Source organism: Mytilus trossulus, chromosome 2 (genome assembly GCF_036588685.1).
Source record: "Mytilus trossulus isolate FHL-02 chromosome 2, PNRI_Mtr1.1.1.hap1, whole genome shotgun sequence".
In the NCBI taxonomy this organism is placed as follows: Eukaryota; Metazoa; Mollusca; class Bivalvia; order Mytilida; family Mytilidae; genus Mytilus; species Mytilus trossulus.
Genome location: NC_086374.1, coordinates 54,875,851 through 54,899,130, shown reverse-complemented (window position 1 = coordinate 54,899,130; position 23,280 = coordinate 54,875,851). Strand labels below are relative to the sequence as shown.

The 23,280-nt window shown below is 31.0% G+C and overlaps 1 protein-coding gene across 1 annotated transcript; it reads left to right on the top strand.

The window, feature by feature from the left end:
- The first annotated feature begins 4,005 nt into the window (after positions 1-4,005).
- Positions 4,006-17,391, top strand: LOC134705872 (ankyrin repeat domain-containing protein 50-like). Its single transcript, XM_063564586.1, has 3 exons — positions 4,006-4,014; positions 4,273-4,713; positions 16,396-17,391. Exons 1-3 carry the CDS (start codon positions 4,006-4,008, stop codon positions 17,389-17,391), a joined length of 1,446 nt encoding a protein of 481 aa, XP_063420656.1.
- The last annotated feature ends 5,889 nt before the right edge of the window (positions 17,392-23,280 follow it).

Below are 23,280 nucleotides of genomic sequence, written 5' to 3'. Positions count from 1 at the left end.
TACTTAAAGTAAAGGTAAATAATTTACATAGACAAATATTAGATCACTAAAGATGATAAACAAGATTAAGACCATCATGTATATTTGTGAATTTAATACGGGATATTTCTTTGACTTATCGTTATCAAAGGTACCAGGGTTCTAATTTAAAACGCCAGACGCGCTTTTCGTCTACATAAAACTCATCAGTGACGCTCAGATCAAAACAGTTATAAACCAAAATAAGTACAAAGTCGAAGAGCAATGAGGACCCAAAATTCTAAAAGGTTATGCCAAATACAGCGAAGGTACGATTTAACCCTCATACACTGGTTAAGTTTTATAAAGTCTGAATAAAAGCTGCAAGCTCTCGAATACCGAATGAGTTTGGAAATTACTTTTCCATGTGCAGGTTGAAAGGGTATATTGCTACTAAGCGGTTTTTTTAAATTAAAATCGTCTTGTTTTTTTTCTCCATAGAATCTGATACTGAGATGAACGTTAATGTCAAATTCGAGGCTTACGTCTTGTACTGGATGGAGGAAGCCATGATTTTTTTTTAAATTCATGTTCTTGAGGATATATTAATAGATCCCAATCAGAAAAGTCTGGATTGTTAGTGGAAAGAACATCATCAATTTATCTAAATGTTAAATTAAATGCTCTACCTTCTTGAATATAAAACATCTAGGTTCACTTGTACATTAAATACAGGTGGATCAAAATCTAAAGCGCAAATGTCCATAGTATTTGAAGCGCAAATGTCCAATCGTTTTACAGGTAAAAAAGCACAAACGTCCTGTGCCCGCCCTTTTAAAAACTCTAACTCTATTGTTTAAATTAGTTTCAAATTGTTCATAATTGCATAAAACTGTATACTGTGATAAATTGTTGAAGAGAAAGACTCTATATAACACTATACAAATTGATAAGTTCTCCATTATTTAAATGCAAAGTCTTTTTTTCCCAAGAGGACTTCGGCATCAACAAGAGGTTTCATTGATACTTCGGTGTAAATAGGTTTACATATTACAAATTAATTATTAGACACACTCGGGATCTTCTACCCTAATTCATTTATGTAACTGAGCAGTTTTTGTCAAAACTGTTTTGAATTATTGGTTTTCCGTACTCTTAAAGATCGTATTTGGTTTTGCCTTCGAAGTTTAAGTGATTCAAGATCCACTAATGAGTCTTGTGTAGATGAACGCGCGTTGTAGTACAATATCGTTCTCATATCTTTTGATAATGGTTTGTTTTATGTATGAAATTATCAAATAGTTTTAAAGTGAAACTCGTTGGTATATTACGTTAAACAATCTGTCTCATAAAGTAAATGGAAATAAAATGATTCAATTGTAATGAACACATCAAAAGCGGAATAACTCAATAATCATTGGTTATCAAATAGTATACATACCGTTCACGAATGCTAACTGTGTAATTATAAAATAAAGAAAAGAACATATAAAAAAATGGACATTGTAGTTGGAATGCTTTTACTAGTAAAGCAATAGTTCATTAGGGACCAAATACTAATATGTCAATAAAGAAAGCAAATGACATAAAGACAAGCAAAAAGGCAAAACTAAAGAATTTAGAAAAAAGTAGTTTAACACAATAACACAATAGCGGGTTTCACAATTACCTAACCACACTAATATAATATGACAAAGACTTTACTTAAAGTAAAGGTAAATAATTTACATAGACAAATATTAGATCACTAAAGATGATAAACAAGATTAAGACCATCATGTATATTTGTGAATTTAATACGGGATATTTCTTTGACTTATCGTTATCAAAGATACCAGGGTTCTAATTTAAAACGCCAGACGCGCTTTTCGTCTACATAAAACTCATCAGTGACGTTCAGATCAAAACAGTTATAAACTCAAAGAAAACAAGTTGAAGACCCAAAAATCTGAAAGGTTATGCCAAATACAGCAAAGATACGACTTACCCTCATACACTGGTTAAGTTTTATAAAGTCTGAATAAAAGCTGCAAGCTCTCGAATACCGAATGAGTTTGGAAATTACTTTTCCATGTGCAGGTTGAAAGGGTATATTGCTACTAAGGGTTTTTTTTTTAAATTACAATCGTCTTGGGTTTTTTTCTCCATAGAATCTGGTACTGAGATGACCGTTAATGTCAAATTCGAGGTTTACGTCTTGTACTGGATGGAGGAAGCCGTGATTTTTTTTTAAATTCATGTTCTTGAGGATATATTAATAGATCCCAATCAGAAAATTCTGGATTGTTCGTGGAAAGAATATCATCAATTTATATAAATGTTAAATTAAATGCTCTACCATCTTTAATATAAAACTCTACGTGTATTTTTCTATTTCTTTTCATCTTGTTAATTATCATTTTTGCCAGGTTATGTTCCTTTGATTATGTTGAATTGATTGACACCTTTCTTGCAGTGTGTATATTTCCAAACTATAAGCTTTGTCTATGCTTGAAGAGATATTTAAGATTGCAACGACTGCGTACTTACAAACAGAATGAAATATCATAATGTGTACAGTGCTCTTTTTGATATAGGACACAATTTGATATACGATCGATGTTGATGTGTCGATCCTAAGATTTTATTTTTATTTTAACCGACGATGAGCTCAATATTGTATTAAAACTATAAATATTGATTTCATTGGTACTAGCATAGTTGTTTTTAATAAATTCAGGAATAACCTAATCTGTAAAGCTATAAAGTTATAAACAGTTTGAGGCTTACATCCTTCCAATTGCACAACGTCCTTTTCTCAAACAGTTCATGATGTCTTTACGCTTAATTCATTGTATGTGTACTGATGGGAATGTTATTCAAGAGAAACATGATTTATTCTAAAATTCGGATTTAGTGTTAACTGGCTCAGTAAATACGAGTACTTTACAACTATTATTTTCTATTTTTTTTGTGTGCTTATTATAAGATCCGATATGATGAGTGAAGCCTCCTCAACTGATTTTAATATGATAAAAACCGCCACATTCCGTATGTTCCCGTCCCAAAAAAAATGCTTTAGTGCATCAAATACTGAACATTTAGTTGCAGTCTGCAATATTTGTTTTCTGTTTGTTTTCTTTCTTGTTTAAACATAAACCAGGCTGTTTTCTCTTTTTATTCATAACCGAATCTGGACCTTCAATGAACTACACGAAAGACCCAACTGATAGAGCAGCATCAGCTTACCTGTCTGGAGCCCTTGGGATCAATCCCAATGTTTGAGGGTTATGTGTAAGTCATTCTTTAGTTTTTGGCTATTGGTTTCTTTTAACTTGTTTGTCTTGTCGTCATCTTACGTAATTTACCATACCGTCTTCAGTATACTTGACACATTCCTATTTCCATTCTCAATGTTATTAAATGTACGCGTTTGAATGACTTTTTGATATATTCTGCCTATTGTAATTGGTAATCTCATTAAAGGCAATTAAGTGCATATGTGATGGTTTTGTAAATTAGCACTTTTGATTTCTTAGTTATTATACAAATAAAAATAGAAATCCAAATGCTGCACTTTTATTTGTTTGAATGACTCGCTAGTATCTTTCGTTCCTCCTCATCGTATTTAGCATCTCTTTTCCGACCTAATGTGCTCAAGTAAACGATTAATTCCCCAAAGCATTAATTTCAATAGCAGATAGCAGATATTTTATTTGACCAAATCTCTTAACCTCAAGTCAACCCGTGGTGTAAATGATATGAAAATCGTGTCCATAAAGTAAAAAAGATACAAACTCAGTCATTCAATACACGTTAAAAGATATTGTTTGTACTCATTTAAAAATTTAATGCTGCTTTTCCTAATACAACAGCCAAATATTACTAAGGTGGAGTTTATTATACATTTTATAAAATGATCAAGTGAGTGTGATAACTTTAAATGGAAATAGATTCTATTTGTCGAAACGCTTTGAAGGCGTGGAAGCAAGAGCTGGTGACCATAATAGAAAAGTATAAAGGGAGGAACATATCATTCATTGATACAATAATCTGCAAACTGTCAAAATGGATAAGGTAAGGGACAAAGATTTTATATCGCCTTTTAAAGGTTTCATTTGGTTTCTTTTTAACATCATTTTAAGTAAATCAGTATTGATTGTCATTCATTTCATGTTTTTAATGCTTAAATTTGAAAATTTACTTTGCGATCACGTCTTACCAGACAATTGTGTTAAAGCTTGAAAAATGATGATAATATGCATGCTATTGTTTGACATGAATATATCATATATGAAAACGTAATTGTGATGTATTTTTATTTTTCTATTATAGTGTCAGGAAAAAGAAATGTTGCTAAAAGCTGTGGCACAAGGGCAGATTAAACTTGTAAAACTACTTATTGATGGTGGAGTGGACGTAAACTTTCAAGGTTACGACGGTAAAACGCCGTTGATAGTAGCTTGTAGTTTTGTTGCAGAAAATAAGGATTCCGATTCCCTTATCGTTCTCATCAATCTTCTTTTAAAAAGTGGTGCTTATACAAATGCTCAAGATATGAAGGGGCGTACTCCACTGATGTATGCTGTACGACATTGCCTTTCAATTGATATCATCCAGTTATTATTAGACAGCGATGCAGATCCAACAATACTTGATAATAATAGAAGAAGTATGCTGCATTACATGAAAAGAAAATGTTTGCCTAAATATAGATGTATTTTTAAAAAGTATATGGCATCAGAACTCAGCTCTCGATCTCATTACGAGCAAAGAGTAAATAGCCGTTCTCTAAACTTGACAAGTATATACAGTCAAACGACAGTTGACCTTGAAAATAACATTTTTCGGCGAGTGTCTGATTCTACTGATACGTGTCTTCAAAATAAACGAGTACTGCTGCCAAAGCGAAAATGCAAATCTTATACAAGCGGCTCGTTAATAGTATTTAACCCAATTCCTGAAAAAATAGATGGTGTAAATCATACTCTACGAACCTGTGAAAAATTATCTACTGCAGAAGGTGTTAACCAACTGATTAAAGATGACGTTAATAGAATTTCTAAATTAAATAAAATATCCCACACCTTATACAACAACGTTAATTCCACGATAACACACCGATCCACTGAAATAGACGACAAAAGAAGAAAAACATCATTGGACAATTTGAATTGTAAACATTTTATCAAATCAATTTCTCAAACAAAAAGACAAGTTTGGGATAATGTTTCAGATATTGACAAAACAATGTTGCAAACGGAGATAATAAGAGTTCCTATGAAGTTACCTCCAATTTGCTGATGCTAGTTTATACATAGTACAGACATATTCAAGACAATATACTTAAATAACAAACATGCATCTTTAATATCATTGTATAATCATATTTATGTTGATTAATAAAATTATGAATTGATAAAATCAATGTATTGTTGCAGATTCTAACATGTTTTTTTCGCATTATGAATAAAACCATGCTCTAGATCAAATATTTTTTTGGCACATGCGTATATTGTATAATAATGAAATTAAATACAATTGTCCTTGAACTAAATGAAACTTCACTGTCACTTCACTTGAATATCATTGAAAACTGTCACTTAAAACACTTTCTGATTTTGTTTACTGCATGTGTCTTGGCTCGTCGTTGACATCTTTGTGTCTGGGTAATAATGGAATCAAATTCTCAAATCTCCAAAGGATATCATTTAACAATTTGTCGGTTGTCCATTGTCACCTTTGATGTAAATTGTACCACTGAAATCGAAACAAGATACTGTTAATAACTATTTGGACATACGGTTATCTTTTGAAGAAACCTACAAAGTTCCATTTTTGCAACCACATGTATCAGATATTTTTATATGATTTTATTTGTAAAAAACATTACATCTTTCAAAACATGTTGGCATCAAACTGTGCATATGCTTTTAAATTTTATTTTTAAATCAAGATAACTTAAATTAAGTTAACTAGATATATTATTGATGTTTTGTTTGTAAAAAACAACTGGTAAAGTGTGAAAAGATATTGCAGTTATATTAATAATATAAATATTATTCTTGACCTATTTTTTCATGAAAACTTCTAATTAATTAATATGTGCTAGATGTTTTCCTATTTTCAAAAAGAATGAATGATTTTTTTTTGTCAAACAAATTGAAACTAACATTTAATATAAATAAGAAAGGGCAATAAACAAACAAAAAATGTTTTTTATTTTGTTTATGTCATTTTTATTTGATTGGTTATATAATTAATTGAAGTATATGTATTTTCATCTTCGGTTCAGTTATGTTCTGAATCACCAATTCTCCAGGTTCTGAAAATAAAATAACTAATGAAATCATTTTTAGACTGATACCTTGAATATTACATAAGCGGTTATCTCAGTATACGAAATTATAAAACGATACTGTTTTGCTTTTGAAATTATCCATTACCCCCTCCCCCTTAGTAGTATCTATATATTGAATTCAACTGCATATGGGATATACATTACCCAACTCATTCAGTATTCAAGAGATTGCAACTATCAATTGTAAAATGTCACCAGTGTCTGAACAGAAAGTTGACGAACCAGTGGTATTTCAAAGAACGGCTCGTTATTTAAAAACAAAAAGGGTTCATCGGAAGATACAAAGACCTTATTGAGAAATATTCAACTTCCCCCAAAAAATACAAATACTGAAGTACAGATTATAGGTACTAACGTGCAATAGTATTCTTCTAATTTTCTTTTTCAATTCTCAATTTTACTGTTTAGTCTAAGAAATTTAAAAGACTTAAACTTCATTTGATACTTTTTAGCTACATCGATCATCAACTTCCTGTTTCCAACTTACTTACATATTCTTACACATATAATGGCCATGAACGAAGTTTTCGTCCAATTTTCTCAGAAACTACAAAAATCACAGATTCTTTGAATTTGCTTTATTACTATTTTTTTATGAGTAGTTTGAAAGAAATGTTAATTAATTTGAACACAAACATTGTTTCAGTTTTGCGTCAACATAATGCACACAAAGTCAGGGTATTAAAGTAGGTTCTCTACAATATATGGTTTCAAATATCGTGTGGTTTGTCATTCATTACTTGTCAAATGATGGTGATATATTTTTAACATTTAAACAACAAATAAGTGAAAAGTGTGTCTACTTGTGAATTAGTAGTTGTGGGATCACTTTCTCTGAGAGCCTGACTTTTCTTCATAAAAGTATTCAAATATACAAAAATGTCTTCTGTTTACTATTTTGATATTGTTGTTTGACCATTGTTTGATATTGTGTATAGGTGATAACATTTGATTCTTTGACAAAATCATGTTACGAAATTAGTACCACCTATATATGTTGTTGTGCTTTATAAAAAAGTGTGATTTGAATTTCAAAAGCAGCTGCCAAACTGAAATAAATATCTTAAATCTTTAAAACGAAATCTATCTTTGTCACATGTTTTGACATTTTCTTTAAAGTGAAACGTGTGTGTTTGTTGTCGACCTTGTCGAATGACATTATGCAAATTGTCATGATAGCTTTAAAATCATAACAAATACACGTGATAACATTAACTTATCCGTACATATGTGCCTCACTTTGATAGGTATATGTAAACAAATGGTCGTTTTCTGAAGTGTTAAAATGGTCAAAAACTGTTAAATCTTAATTTTATACCTAAAACATATTAATAAACTATTGAATGACTAAAACTTTTAACAAATCACAGCTCACCATTTTTAACATTAGTCACTTATCAAATAAGATTTCACATATGGTAGTGTTGTAAAATGATATAAGTATCAAAATATATTATGACAAGTTAAAAAGGAATACATAGTAATTTACAGACCATATAACAACTCAAAAAGAAAAACAACTATTTGAGTATTTTTGAACATATAAAATAGCTCCCTGTTCTTAACGAAATCGATTGCGTGTCAGTTGCTCTAATTTCGGCATATCCTGCTTCGCTTTAAAAAAAAACCCATCGTAATGCCTACTGGTCTTTGGTCGTTAAAACTATATTTCACTTATATCAAAATCGGGTCAAGGAAAAAATAAAGAAAAATATGGAAATTTGTTTTTTGGTCAAAGAAAATAAAAACCAATCGATCAATTTGAATTCGTTTTAGCCACCTTAAAAATTGTGAGTTACATCAGTTAAGTGTGTATACCAAAAACAGAGAAGTTTATGTGACATAATGACTTATATATGATTGCACATAGTTGAGTATTGTTCAAATGTTCAAAAAAGAAATTATATTTCACAAATTGAACCATTGCAAATGTAATATATGGAAGATACGGATTACTTTCATATGCACAAGTATAGCTTCCTGGTGAGCAGCAATCCAATATCAAGAAAATCATGATAGAAAAAGCAAGCCTTGGAATATCGTACATGTATTAATTGGGATATGTATAATCCGTCTATACACGTGCTGCTGGAGTGCTTCTTCATAGAAATGGAAGAGCCGTGGTGTAGTGGTTAGTGCATCGGACTACTAACACAAAGGTTCCTGGTTCGATTCCCGTTTGGGATGAAAATTTCAGGAACTCAATTTTCGGCTCTCCCTTGACACCATTTGCGAGTATGGTCTTGAGGAAACGATGATAGTCCGTCGGACGGGGACGATAAATGGCTGGCCCGTGTTAAGAGAGAGCCACATCTCTTGCACGTTAAAGACACCCTTGTAGATTTCGAAAAAGAGTAGGCTAATGCCGCTACAAGGCAGCACTCGCACCCGCAAAGTGGAAAGGGATTAATATAAGTTGTAAAACTTGTTTCCCAATCCACTATAAATAAATATGTTTAACTAACTAGAAATGGAATGTTCAGAATTGTGAAGCAGAAATCATCTCTTTTGTCGTAAAGTCGGTTTTTTCAACCTACCCTCATTGTCAATTTCTAGATGTAAGTCAAGATATGAGACATATTTAACTTTCAGGATGTGGTATGATTGCCAAATACATACAAAACATTAAAGATAATTGTGTAAAAGGTCAACTAAATTTAATCATCAAGTACAAACCCTTTCTACAGTCGATGTTTTCTTCTTCTTAGTACTCATTTTTTAAAGGCAGGGTTTATATAGTTACGTTTATTCATTCTTCCGTCCTATAAAGTTAAGTTGTATTTTTCCCGGGAATGAAAGCATAGCTTGCTGGTTTTTTAGCCACACACTTCATATTATCATGTTTAGCGTCATCGCTTATCCACATTCTGTGTATTGATTACTTATATGATCTGACTCATAATGGACTCTATGAAATTTTCATCGCAATATCTAAAAAATAACCGGGTCAAAGATGAAAAGGGAAATTCAAATAACGTTATTAATGGTGGATTGTAAAATAATTCCCGAGAGATATAAAAGAAAATATACTCATGTTAAAATCTTATTTTAATAGGAAAAAGTCAAATTGGAGGCAACTCATTTCAGACTTATGAAAAGATCATGTATGAGTTAAAATCGTTTTTGTTTAATTGGTTGTCGTGACTGACTCCATCTGAGGCACTGGTATATTTGCTTTGTGTAAAATTATTCATTAGTTTACCATTTTGGTATTGTTGTATAACGATTGTATGATATTGTGTCTTGGTGTCATCCTTTCTATTCCTCAGTTACATCATAGTGCGAAATTAATGCCTTCTTTTTTTTTTGTATGCTCTTTCTAAAAAGTGTGATTTGAATTCCAGTAGCAGCTGCATTAAAGATAAACAAAACGTCAAACATGTTTGTTTGTAACCGAAAGTGTCGATTGATCTTTACACCAACTATCATGGTCAGCTTTGAAAATATTTATCCCTAATATTTTTTATTCATCACGGATACCAAACAATACACTTGGTAAACTTTGCTTTTAAGTGAATCTCACTTTGATCATATGTTTGAAAGAATGATTGTTTTCGGAAATCAAAAATTGGTTAAATACTGTAAAAAAAAAATATCTTCACTGTTTGAAAAAAATATTAAAGGACTTAACATTAAAACTAGTAACACCAAATTGCACTTCAATTTGAAAAAAAAATGATTTGGCACTAAACAGTACTTACATGTTTAAACATAAAAATGTATTATCGTGGTTAGCAAAAAAAATATAGAGATCAAGATATTTGATAACACTTATAGACTATAATTATTTTTTTAGACCGAATAGCAACGGGAAAAAGAAAATAATGTAGTTTGATTAGTATTGAACACAACAATTTTTTTTTTCAAATCTAGTGGGTCAGGTGCTCTACGTTTTAAAAATCCTGCTTTGCTTTGAGAAAAAAAAACATCGTATTACATACTGGTGTTAGTAAATCAAGACTAAGTATCAAAAATATCCAAATCAATTCAAAGGAAATGAAAAATTTGCGGAAATGTGATTTTGATCAATGGCATGTGAAAGCAATCAATCAATTCGAGTTCGTACTGGCGACATTAACATTTGATGAAACACTGAGGAAAATTCAAAACGAATAGTCCCTGGTCAAAAAACAAAATTAAGAGATCAAACACATCAAACAAATGGATAACAACTGTCATATTCCTGACTTGGTACATATATATTCTTATGTAAAAATCATGCATGTACTAAGTAAGCACCGACTGCCAATCTGTTGATATCACCCAAACCAACAGTGGTATCGACCCAGTGCTAAAAAATACTGTATAAATTTCTTACGTCCGAAACATATTGATCTATATCCGAAACGTTTAATGTTGCATTCAACATTTAGATCAGGGGTTTCACATATGGGCAAACAGCTGAAAGTGTTGAATCTTCTTTGGGCCATCTAACATGGTCAGCTTTGAACCCATATGTTAATACATGCCTTGTTTCTATTTATCTTCACACACCCAAAACAACATTTAAAAATCATGTCTATTTCGATTCACAGACTGCTCATCTAATGATAACGTCTGGGATCAGCAGTGGTATCGACTCATTGCTAAAACAAAGTTAAAATACCACTATAAAAATGGATGTATGTCCGAAAAATCAGAATTGACCTTTATTCAGAACTCTTAAGTAGCACTAAAGAGATGGGTCAGGGTTTAGCTTTTGGTCCCCTATGAGTCCATTGAAAATGAAAGAATTTAGCAATAACATTAATTTTAAAATTATCACAGTGTATATGAACATCAAAATTTGTTATATGTTTGTTTGATAAGTCGATTACTTATTTGAAAATGCCTGTACCAAGTCAGGAAAATGTATTGTCCATTCGTTTAATGTGTTTTATCATTTGATTTTGCCATTTGATTAATTTATGGATTTTCCGTTTTGAGTTTTCTCGGAGTTCAGTATTTTTGTGATTTTACTTTTTACAATGTTTTAATGTTATTTCGAGTAGTCACAAATTTTTTTTTACAGCCGTTCCTTTAAATTCTTAATTGCATTTCTGACCAGAGTAAATCATGAAAAAAAGTTGAACTTATGACAAAACACTGTCAGCCTTCAGGAAAGAGCGTTACATTCAAAATTAAACTATAACGCAATATGACTGAAAAACGAAGGTGGTCGTAATTGTAATTAGATAATTTAATTTGTTATTCGTCAATGGTTTCAGAAAAGAGTATCACTCAGATGATTTGAAATTCTAAATAAAGTAAATCGAGAGAAACGCGTTGGACGCGTATAATTTACAACGTGTTGTTTTCATTTTTTAACATTAAATGTTTTTGCATTAAATGTGACATTTCCTTGTCCATTTGTGCAACATCTTATTGCAAATATATGCAGAATGATCAATATAAAAAAAATAGAATTATATGTTATAACCATTTATTCTATTGAAGTTTAATATTTAACATTTGAAGGTACTGATTAATTTAAAATGTGACATCAAGAAAAAGAAAACTATTAAACGTTTTTGGGGATAATTTTTATAGTATTTCTTAACTGTGGAGTGAAACCTTAAGCTCAACGGCTGTAAACCCTGCAAGTTTTAACACCCAGGAAAGTTGGAAGATCATCACTACAACTGATATGAAAAGAAAAAAAGTTTAGTTAAGGCCAACGTTGCGCCAGAGAGTAGTAACCATCGTTTTAATATTTAAGCTTTGACATTTTTATTTTGATAGATGTTACCAAACTATATCATATTAATGCGTTTACTTGGTTTTTATTAATGGTGTTTTTAGAATTTTGATTTGACATTTGAATCATATGCTGCAATATAGATAAGGTGATCTTTAAAAAATTTAAACTGTCAAAATCAAATTGTTCACACACAGGCATAGGATATCTTTAAATGACCTTCATACCCCAAAAGTTTTCAGGGGGAAATCGGTAGAAACGTTGTTTTTGCTAAAATCTTATTTTTGTAAATTAATATATTAAATTCTGTTCTTGGGTTTTTTTCTTCTATATAAAAGCAGTTAGAGTTTGAACATAGATTTTGCCGTTTTTATAATATTATAATTTCTGTTGAGGCCAAAACGTTTATAATAGTGAAAAGGTTAACATTAGTTTTATTTGAATAAAAATTCTGATAGATAAATATCATGTTATAAAATTATTTAAACGACTTGAGAAAGACTATATGAAGATTATTTACATTCAAAACCAATTGAAACTAACATATAATTCAGAAAACTTGAAGGCTGATAAGACATTTAAGACTATTAATAACATTTATCTACTTTTGCCAGGTGAAATCAAATTTAAAGCCGTTGTATAATATTGTGTCTTGGTGTTGACATTTACATTCTTTAACAGCATCACAGTGCGAATTTCGTGCCTTCTTTTGAAAAAATGTTATTTGAATTCCAGTTGCAGATGCAAAATAAGATAATCAAAACGTGTTTGTTTGTTTCTGAAAGCGTTGAATAATCTTTACGTCAACAATATATAGGTCTCCGTTGAAAACGTTTAACCCATATATTTTAACATTCAACACGTGTACCAAACAAAAACACTTTCCTTACTGGTATACTTCCGTATAAGTATTTTCGAAAAAAAGGGTCAGTTGCTGGAGTGGGAAAATGGTTAGAATTGTAGAAACATGAGTTTGCTCTGAGTTCAGTATTTTTATTATTTTACTTTTTGCACCTCAACAGTTAAAAAAAAGGTTTGAATGCATTTTTCCTGTAAATCTTGTTCTTTCACAACAGCTTAAATAAACCTGCAAGTCTGAACACCCAGAAAAGTTGAAAGATCATCACTACAACGGATATGAAAAGAAAGAAAAGTTTAGCTAAGGCCAACGTTGCGCCAGAGAGTAGTAACCATCGTTTTAATATTTAAGCTTTGACATTTGTATTTTCATAGTTGTTACTAAACTAGATTATATTAATGCATTTACTTGGTTTTTATATTTAAGCTTTGACATTTGTATTTTCATAGTTGTTACTAAACTAGATTATATTAATGCATTTACTTGGTTTTTATTAAAGGAATTTTAGTGTTTTTAGAATTTTTATTTGACATTTGAATCATATGCTGCAATACAGAAAAGGTGATCTTTAAAATATTTAAACTCTCAAAATCAGATTGGTCACCCACAGGTATAGGATATATTTAAATGACCTCAATTTTAAAGATCTATTCATATCCCAAAAGTTTTCAGGGGGAAATCGGTAGAAACGTTGTTTTTGCTAAAATCATATTTTTGTAAATTTTTATATTCAATTCTGTTCTTGGATTGTTTTCTTCTATTTAAAAACAGTTAGAGTTTGAACATAGATTTAATCGTTTTCATAATGCTATAATTTCTGTTGAGGCCCAACTACGTTATAATAGTGAAAAGGTTAACTTTAGTTTTATTTGAATAAAAATTCTGATAGATAAACATAAATTATAAAATTAGTTAAACGACTTGAGAAAGAATAAATGAAGATTGTTTACATTCAAAACCAATTGAACTAACATATATTTCAGAAAACTTAAAGACTGATAAAACAGTAAAAACTATTAATAACATTTATCTACTTGTGCCAGGTGAATTCAAATGTAAAGCCGTTGTATAATATTGTGTCTTGGTGTTAACATTTACATTCGTTAACAGCATCATAGTGCGAATTTCGTGCCTTCTTTTGAAATATGTTATTTGAATTTAAGTTGCAGATGCAAAATAAGATAAACAAAACGTGTTTGTTTGTTTCTGAAAGTGTTGAATGATCTTTACGTCAACAATATATAGGTCTCCGTTGAAAACGTGTAACCCATATATTTTAACATTCAACACGTGTACCAAACAAAAACACTTTCCTTATTGGTATATCTCCTTATACGTTTTTTTCAAATAAAGGTTCAGTTGCTGGAGTGGGAAAATGGTTAAAATTGTAGAAACATCAGTTTGCTCTAAGTTCGTTTTTTATTATTATTTTACTTTTTGCACCTCAACAGTTAAAAGAAAAGTTTGAATGCATTTTTCCTGTAAATCTTGTTCTTTCACAACAGCTTAAATAAACGAATAGACACGTAAACGTCTGTTTATGATCAAACATATAGAAAATGACATATCTTGGTATTGTAAAAAAAAAATATAGATATTTAGGTATTTTATAATAGTTATAGGTGAAATACATAATTAATTAAAGACCTGAAACCAACAAATAGAAAACAAATAATTCTGATTAATATTGAGGGAAAAAACTCTAATCCACTTCGAGTGTCAAATGCTCTTGTGTAAGAATTACATGCTCTGCATTAAAAAAAAAAAACATCGAAGTACCTACTGGTCTGAGTAGTAAAAGAAAAACTTTAGATATAGAATTCGGGTCAAAGGGAAATTATAACTTATTGAAAAATGTTTTGGTGAAATAATAACAGCTCAGTGAATATACCCAAACAGAGCAGCGTATGTGACATTGGTTCTCGTGCTTATTTTTAGAGAATATCAGATTTGTGAAGCAAATCGATTATGTTCGTTTTCTGTCTGCCTATATCATCCTGCTCAACCGCTCAAAAGTTCTCGTATTAAGGCTTTGTGTCGTAAGCAGACATTATCAGCGACGTTCCAATGTTTTATTCCATAGGCTTTGGAAAGACAAAAGCCAAAAAAGACAACCAACGGTCTCGTTTTCGTGAAAAACAAAACCAATATGCTCTGAAGGACAGTTACACAAAGAGGTACAGAAGTGTCCAACTAATAAAAAATTTAAAAAAAGGTATAACTTTGAACCATATCTACTTTCTCAAAATTTTAAACATAGACAACTAATTTGTAAATTTCGAATAAGTGACCTGGTCCACTGTTTATTAATAGAAACTGGTAAATACAGGAAAATTCCGAGAGATATAAGACTATGTACACATTGATATGTACTAGATGGTGAGTTTCATTTCTTTTTTCAATGTAAAATAAATAAACAATTAAGAAAAGAATTTTGAAATGAAAATGAATATAATAACTTAAATTATATAGATAAATTAAAAAAAATCCTCAATCCTGAAATAAAACAGGATACTTACAAATTATGCTCTTTTTATTTTTTCTATATATTGATTCAAAGAAAGCCAAGGACTATTGTTCAAAGTGACTGCATTGTTTATTTTCATTGTTTTATATATGTAAACTGTAAATCATGTATATTGTTTAAAGCCGTCTTAATATTATTCGTTATAACTTTAAATGCTTCCATCCCTAATGAAACTGCGAAATATCATTAAGGCGGAGTTAACTATCTAGTTGGTGTAATATTATAGGTGGTATGTTAACTTGACATTAAATAAACTTCTATTTGTTGAAACGTTTTGAAGGCGTGGAAACAAGATTAAGTGTATAAAGGATGGAATGTAGCTTTCCTTGACGATACCATTTGAAAATTGTCAAGATGGACAATGTAAGTAACATGCTTTTAATATCATAACTATTAAGTTTCATCTGCTATTTCAATATTATTTTTTCGGTTTTTTTTATTGCTATATTATCTGATTTGTTTTTATTGACAGTTTTTGTGTGCTGTTGATCTAGTATATAAATTGGTCATTTTCTTTTATTAAAAAATAATTTAACTAATATTAACTTCATATGCCCTGCATGACTCCACAATTTTCCTGCGATTGAAAATTTTATGCATTTTGTACTGTTTTCGGAGAATGTTTGTTTGTTAATGTAGTACCTAACACTACATAACTCTGTAAAATCAACTAAACGTTTTAATTACGTGTTGTTGTAAAGGGAATATTAAGCTTCTCAATGATCAAAATTGTTGTTTGTCAAACTGCTATATAACCAGTATAATTTTTTTCTGACAAAACGGTTCGTTTAAATTTTTTGAAATTTTAATATACTTGTTAAAAGGTCAAATTAAATACTTCGTCAAAATTTAATCAAAATTAAACGAGCCAAATTAATTTTAGTGAAAGTGTTGGGTACCACCTTAAAGACTAGGCATCAGATAGAATAAAATGTTAAACAGACAACACTGTTAAAGTATACAAGAACGTAGAGTGCTTTCTTTATTATTCAAGGAATATATGAATTAATTATCTTTATGTATTTTAATTATAGTATCAGGAAAAAGAAATGTTGCTGAAAGCCGTTGCACAACAGAAGATTAAACTTGTAAAACTCCTTATGGATGGTGGAGTGGACGTAAACTTTCAAGGTTACGATGGTAAAACTCCGTTGATAGTAGCTTGCAGTTTTGTAGCAGAAAATAAGAATTCAGATTCCGAATCCCTTATGAATCTCATTAATCTACTTATAAAGGGTGGTGCTGATACAAATGCTCATGATATGAAGGGGCGTACTCCATTGATGTACGCTGTACGACATTTCTTATCAACTGATATCATCCAGTTGTTATTAGACAACGGTGCAAATCCAACTGTGCTTGATAATAATGGAAGAAATACGCTTCACTATATAAAAAGGAAATGTTTGCCTTACTATAGATGTATTTTTCAAAGATATCTCAGCTCAGAATTCAAGTCGCACAATCATGAATTGCAAATATTTACTAAGTCCCCCCATAACTCGACAAACAGACTTATATCTAGTCAATCGAGCTTTAACATAGAAGACAACATTTTTCGGCGAGCGTCTGATTCTACTGCAACATGTCGTCTAAATAAACTTAAGCTTCCAAAGCGAAAATGCATTTCTTATTCAAATCAATCTGCCATAATAAATAAAACAATACCTGAAGAAAAAGAATGTGATGAACAGGCTCTACGACCATATGAAAAATGCTCTACCGCTGAAGATGATAAAAACCCAGCTAAAGATGACATTCGTATAATTCAAATGAATGAGTTTACACTGAAGAAGAAAAATGAATCCAACACCTTATCTAGCAATGCTGCTTCCGCGAAAATTTACCAGTTCGATAAGATGGAGGATAAAAAAAGAAAAACAACAGTTGACAATTTGACATGTAAACGTGTTTTAAAATCAAGTTTCCGGAGTAGTGGAAATGTATGGCAGGGTATTTCAAAAATAGAGAGCAAGATGATGCAGGCAGGGATGACAAATGTTCCTGTGAAGTTACCTCCAATTTTCTAACACTTTTTGATACATATAACAGAAATGTTTAAAACAGTGTTTGAATAAAATTTGAAACATGATTTAATGTCATTGTGAAAATTTACACATTCGATCATTGAATTAATCAAAACATATCGATACAAATGACTGCATGGTCCTTATATAACTGGGTGAGAGTCCAGTACCTACTTATCTGGAAAGACTTACACAAAAAAAAATTCAGAGAAGGATGAAGAAACATAAGTCAAATTTCACATTTATTAAACCCGCTTACGTCTTACAAACCATCATATTATTGTTCTCTAATGTCATTACATTATGCATATTAGATTACACTAATACATTAATCTTATTCAAACCTGACTAAAGTCCTCCTGGTTATGGAATTGTTTTAACAAAAGTGATATAATCATTTAATCTTGACACAAAAAAACAAGCATTTCGGTCTTTTGTGGATTGTTGTCTTATTGGCAATCATACCACATCTTCTTTTTTATAAGACCTGGGGTTTTTTTGGTTTTTTTTTTGTTTAATGCTTTTTTCTATTTTCACACAAAGCCACTTTCAATTTCATAGATTGACTCTATTAGCACTAGGTCAATACAGCTTTGTTGGTGGATTAGTCAGTGTTTCGTTACGGACACGATGAACAATGTGTACTTAATATTTAGAATTATTTGTTTATACAGAATTTAACATTTAAAAACGATACAAAAGTTTACTTTTGACATACTATGCTTACGATTTTGTACGCCAGATGCATGGTGTTGTCGACAAACTACCCATCATTGAAGCTTGAATCAAACGGTTAAATAGACCAAATGAAAAATGAACTTGATGAACTTTAATATTCTTTTAAGGTTCTTTTTTTGGTGATGAATGTTGCCGCTATTTACGCATTTCTGACATTCAATGTTTTGTTACATGTAGTATTTATATATGATAGTGATTAACGACCTTGACTGGCTTTAATGTACTGTTTACAAACACTCTTTTTCTACACGAAGTTTTTGACGCAATTTTACAAAAAAAAAGAGACGAAAGACATATGATTTTCATTGGATTTGCTGAATGATATATGTACACAGTTTTAGAAAAGGTATTACTTCAAGCGATTGAAATTCTACTTTTAGCCAAATTTTGGGGAAATATGTGACATTCTCCCACCTTCTGCAATATTTTATAACAAATACATGCAGATTTTTGCCATGGATACACCAAAAAGAAATTATATTTACCATTTTATATACTGGAAATAAAAATCTATGGAAGATTCTGATTACATACATATGCCCATATATGAGACAAACAGTAAGCTTGATATTGCAAGACAGAAATGAAAAGGAAAGGGAATGGTAAAATTCATAAGGGCAAATTTTAGTATTTTTTCCTAACTGTTTATTGCTACCTTATGGCATACTTACCAAGCTCAGAATTATATAATTTAAGACTTTTCATGCCACAAATCTATTGATATTTAGATTCAAAATCGACTTCTGAGTAACTGAAGTGTTTAACAATGACAATATGTGTCAATTTTATTGTTTACAGTCCTTAGCAACCAAAATTAGACATTTTGACACTAGGCTTATATTTGTACTCTATCGGCTTAAGGTAGCATTACACATTTAGAAGTTTAGTTTCGCATTATGGCCCCTGTGAATTTTTTAAGTATGAAAGTTTTTGTACAATAAAATTGATTTTTAGATAATTAAAGAATAATATAGCCGTCTTAGTGGGTTTGTATGAACATTTATATAGATTTTAATATGTTTCATAGGCAATTTCTATGATTGACAAGCCGTATTTTCCTATCCGTACCGTTCATAGGTCCATAAATTATTGTAGTGTTTATCAACAAAGATTTTGCGCTCGATCCTTTCAATTCAATTTTATGGAAAAACGAGCAAGAAAGCATATGATTTTTTTTTTTGGACCACTTGATAGATATAAACCTATGGATTCAGGAAAGGTATCACTGTAATTCATTGAAATTTTCCTTTAGACCAAATTTTGGAGACTTTTGTGACCTGTTCACCCCCCTTTTTTGCTATATTTTGTATCTAAGAAATGCAGATTGTTGCCATGGTTACACCCAAAAGGGATTAAATTTCACCCCTCTGACCATTAGAAATCAAATCTATGGAAGATTTTCTTTCTAAAAGTATATACATGCATAACACACATATAAAGCCTTCTTTGTGAGACAGGAGGGGAAAGAAGGTGTTTAAAAATTATGAGTGTCAACTTTAAGTTTTTTTCCTAACTGTGTATTGCTACCTAACACTTGCTTCTGATGGATTGGGCTGCATGTATTAGCCCAAGTATTGAACGCGTTGGTTTTTTTCTTGCGAATATATCAAATTATTGGTTTTTTATCAAGATTTCATGTTACATTTTGACATATATTAAATGTATAGTTAAATCAGATGCAAGAAATTGATTCCCTATCACCAAGTTTTTTAATCAAGTTTTTGGTATGCAATAAACATAAAGATTAACATTTTTATGCTTAAAATTGCTAAATTTTCTACAATGTTGCATCATCATAGATCTTATTATGATATTCAACATTAAAAAACTGACAAAAGAGGTACAGTTTTTTAAGATTTGGCTAAAAATTGAGGTAGAGACAAGATTTTACTATTTGAGATGGCACCTTTCTTAAAGTCAGTTTTTGTCGCGTTTCAGTGTCAACTGCTAACCTTCATAAAATATTCATTACTCAACCAATTTTCAAAAATAAAAGGCCATTTTACTCGTTTTAGCTAGCAGAACTCAGAAAATAAGTTCAAAGGGAGAATTTGAAAAAAATATTTACTATTAAGGTAGCAATACACAGTTAGGAGTTTAGTTTCGCATTATGGCCCCTGTGGATTTTTCAAATAGGAAAGTTATTGTGTAATAAAATTCATTTTTAGACAGATGAGTGCTAATTTAGCCTTCAGAGATGGTTTATAAGAGCATCAAGATTATTTTTTACATGTTTTATGGGCTGATTTCTGTTTGACAGTCCGTATTTTTATAGCTAGACCGGCCATCGGTCCAGAAATTAATGTACTGTTTACAAACACTCTTTTTCTACACGAAGTTTTTGACGCAATTTTACAAAAAAATGAGACGAAAGACATATGATTTTCATTGGATTTGCTGAATGATATATGTACACAGTTTCAGAAAAGGTATTACTTCAAGCGATTGAAATTCTACTTTTAGCCAAATTTTTGGGAAATGTGTGACATCTTCCCCCCCCCCCCCCTTTTTGCAATATTTTATAACAAATAAATGCAGATTGTTGCCATGGATACACCAAAAGAAAATATATTTTACCATTTTATATACTGGAAATAAAATCTATGGAAGATTCTGATTACATACATATAGATATAGAAAGATGTGGTGTGAGTGCCAATGAGACAACTCTCCATCCAAATAACAATTTAAAAAGTAAACCATTATAGGTTAAAGTACGGCCTTCAACACGGAGCCTTGGCTCACACCGAACAACAAGCTATAAAGGGCCCCAAAATTACTAGTGTAAAACCATTCAAACGGGGAAAAAAATACTTAAATTTGCCCTTATGAATTTTACCATTCCCTTTTCATTGCTTTCTTGCAATATCAAGCTTACTGTTTGTGTTATATGCCCATATATGACACAAACAGTAAGCTTGATATTGCAAGAAAGCAATGAAAAGGGAATGGTAAAATTCATAAGGGCAAATTTTAGTATTTTTTCCTCACTGTTTATTGCTACCTTATAATATTTTGTGACGTGGGTCAGGAACAGGTAGCAAAGGACGCCAAATGAAGGCCGCCATCTTGGTTTTGGTGAGTAGAATTTGGTTTGTTTACTATTTTGGATCTTTATTCTTCACAACGGCTACTTTCAGGGCCAGTTTGGTCAGCTTGGCAGCCCGCTTACCTCGATGATGGAGTACTGGTAGATGAATCGTGGACGTAGTTCTAAAGATGACAGGTAACGTTATCATGACCAAAGCCGTGAGGCAGTGAAATGAAGGTCGCTTCACCCAACAGCCTAGGATACAGCCCTCAGACATTAATCGGCATAACACTCCCCATGATACAATGGTTCTGGAGTGCATGTTAACGCGGGCACGCCAACTACTACGTCTATCTGTAAGACATGGATTGGTTTCTGTCATCTTAAGTAGTAAGTCGTTGATCATCTAACTGTAAACCCTCATCGAAGATAGCGGGTAAAGGAGAGCTGGCCCAGCACGTCCTTTCAGCTGTAATGACTGAGACGTGACTGTTCAATGTAGGCGAGGTGTCTTCCTCCATCTTTTATTTCGAAGTATAAGATACCAATTGGTCTAGATCTTTAATGAAACGTGCAAATTTTGAGAGTAATATGTAATTCATGTGTAAAACTTTTCATGTGAATACAGAAAATTATGTGTGGTATTTTTTAATAAAACAAATTTCTTGTTACATTAATTTTTTTTTATCTTTGCCACATAAGGGGAAATAACTCAGATACAGTAATATATCCAAAAAAAATAAGTCATATGACTCCTTTTTTTCTTTATTTTTTTTATCTTAAAGCATGATAAGCTATCTTCTCGCATTTTATATGAAAATTCCATGTTTACAAATCGTTGAAAAGATCCCTTTTAAGATTTTATTGTATACTTTTGCTATTTGTTTGACGTTATTGAATTTATGAATCATCGGAAAATGAATGTGCCACTTGTCGTTGTTACAGTCAGTCCTCCAGTCCCGGTTCATCGAACTGAACACTACGGGTACCACTAATTGAATATGCAGAAACTGATGAAAGCATCAAGTTCACCCCAGTTGTGTTGAGGATCATGTTGTTTAATCGTTAATTCAAGTGTTTTATAGACCTTATTTTGTCATTTCGTCTTTTTGTTTTGTGGTGGGCTTCCTGGTATACTATTGTCTTTTTAATTTCAACTGGTTGTTTTGATCCATAAGCACTTTCTCCCTCTCTTGCCGTGCAATTGTATACAAAAAAAAATACTTTTTTCTTCGTTCTCAAGCTTCGAAAGAATAAGTTACTCTATGTTTCAGGAAAATGTTTGACAAACTTAGTTTCAAATATGTTGGTTAAGAAAAGAATAACCCTTCTTTGTACAAAAGAACATGCAAATTCAAAACAAAAATAATACTTGATTAGACATCATCAATTAGCTTATATTATCTAATGACAACATATATGTTATGTTTGGTGGACAATCATTATGCTTTTTAAAACGTAAAATGCAATCATGGTCAAAGAATTCACATTGCACAATGTTTCTAAAATTTCTAATTGTCTCAGTGTTAAAAACCCATTTACTAATTAATTGACAACATATGATAATCATATCATATGTTAACCAGAGAATCACAAAACTAAACACAGGTAGATAAGTAACTACTGACCTCTTCAAATCACTCTTGACTTTTGTTGGATGGTGGAAGGAGACTTGTCGTGTCGCTTAGTTATAACTTTATGTGTAATTTCTTGTCTTTTAGTCTTTCTATTTATTTCTTTTTGGTGTCATAGTACTGTCGATCTTTTAAACAATTGTTTTAGGTTATTTGACTGAGAAAAAGTTCATTTTCACTTGCCTGTATTATTCTCATCCGATTTCAATACTGTGTTTAATCAAAGTTGTCAATTGGTTATACTAAATATAAATCAAATTGTCTGTATCGCAAAATTAAAAACGATTAGTATAATTTCCATCAGCACACCATGTGTTTTTAAATAACCTTCATCCCTTATTAAAAATCAGTCTACTACCAAGGAAAATTTTCAGACATTTTACCGTTTGCCCTCTTTGTAACAGGGTAGCACCTACATGATTAACATCTACTTTAACACATTATATATTGTCTGTAATATCAATCATTACAAGTGGTGCAAGATTAACA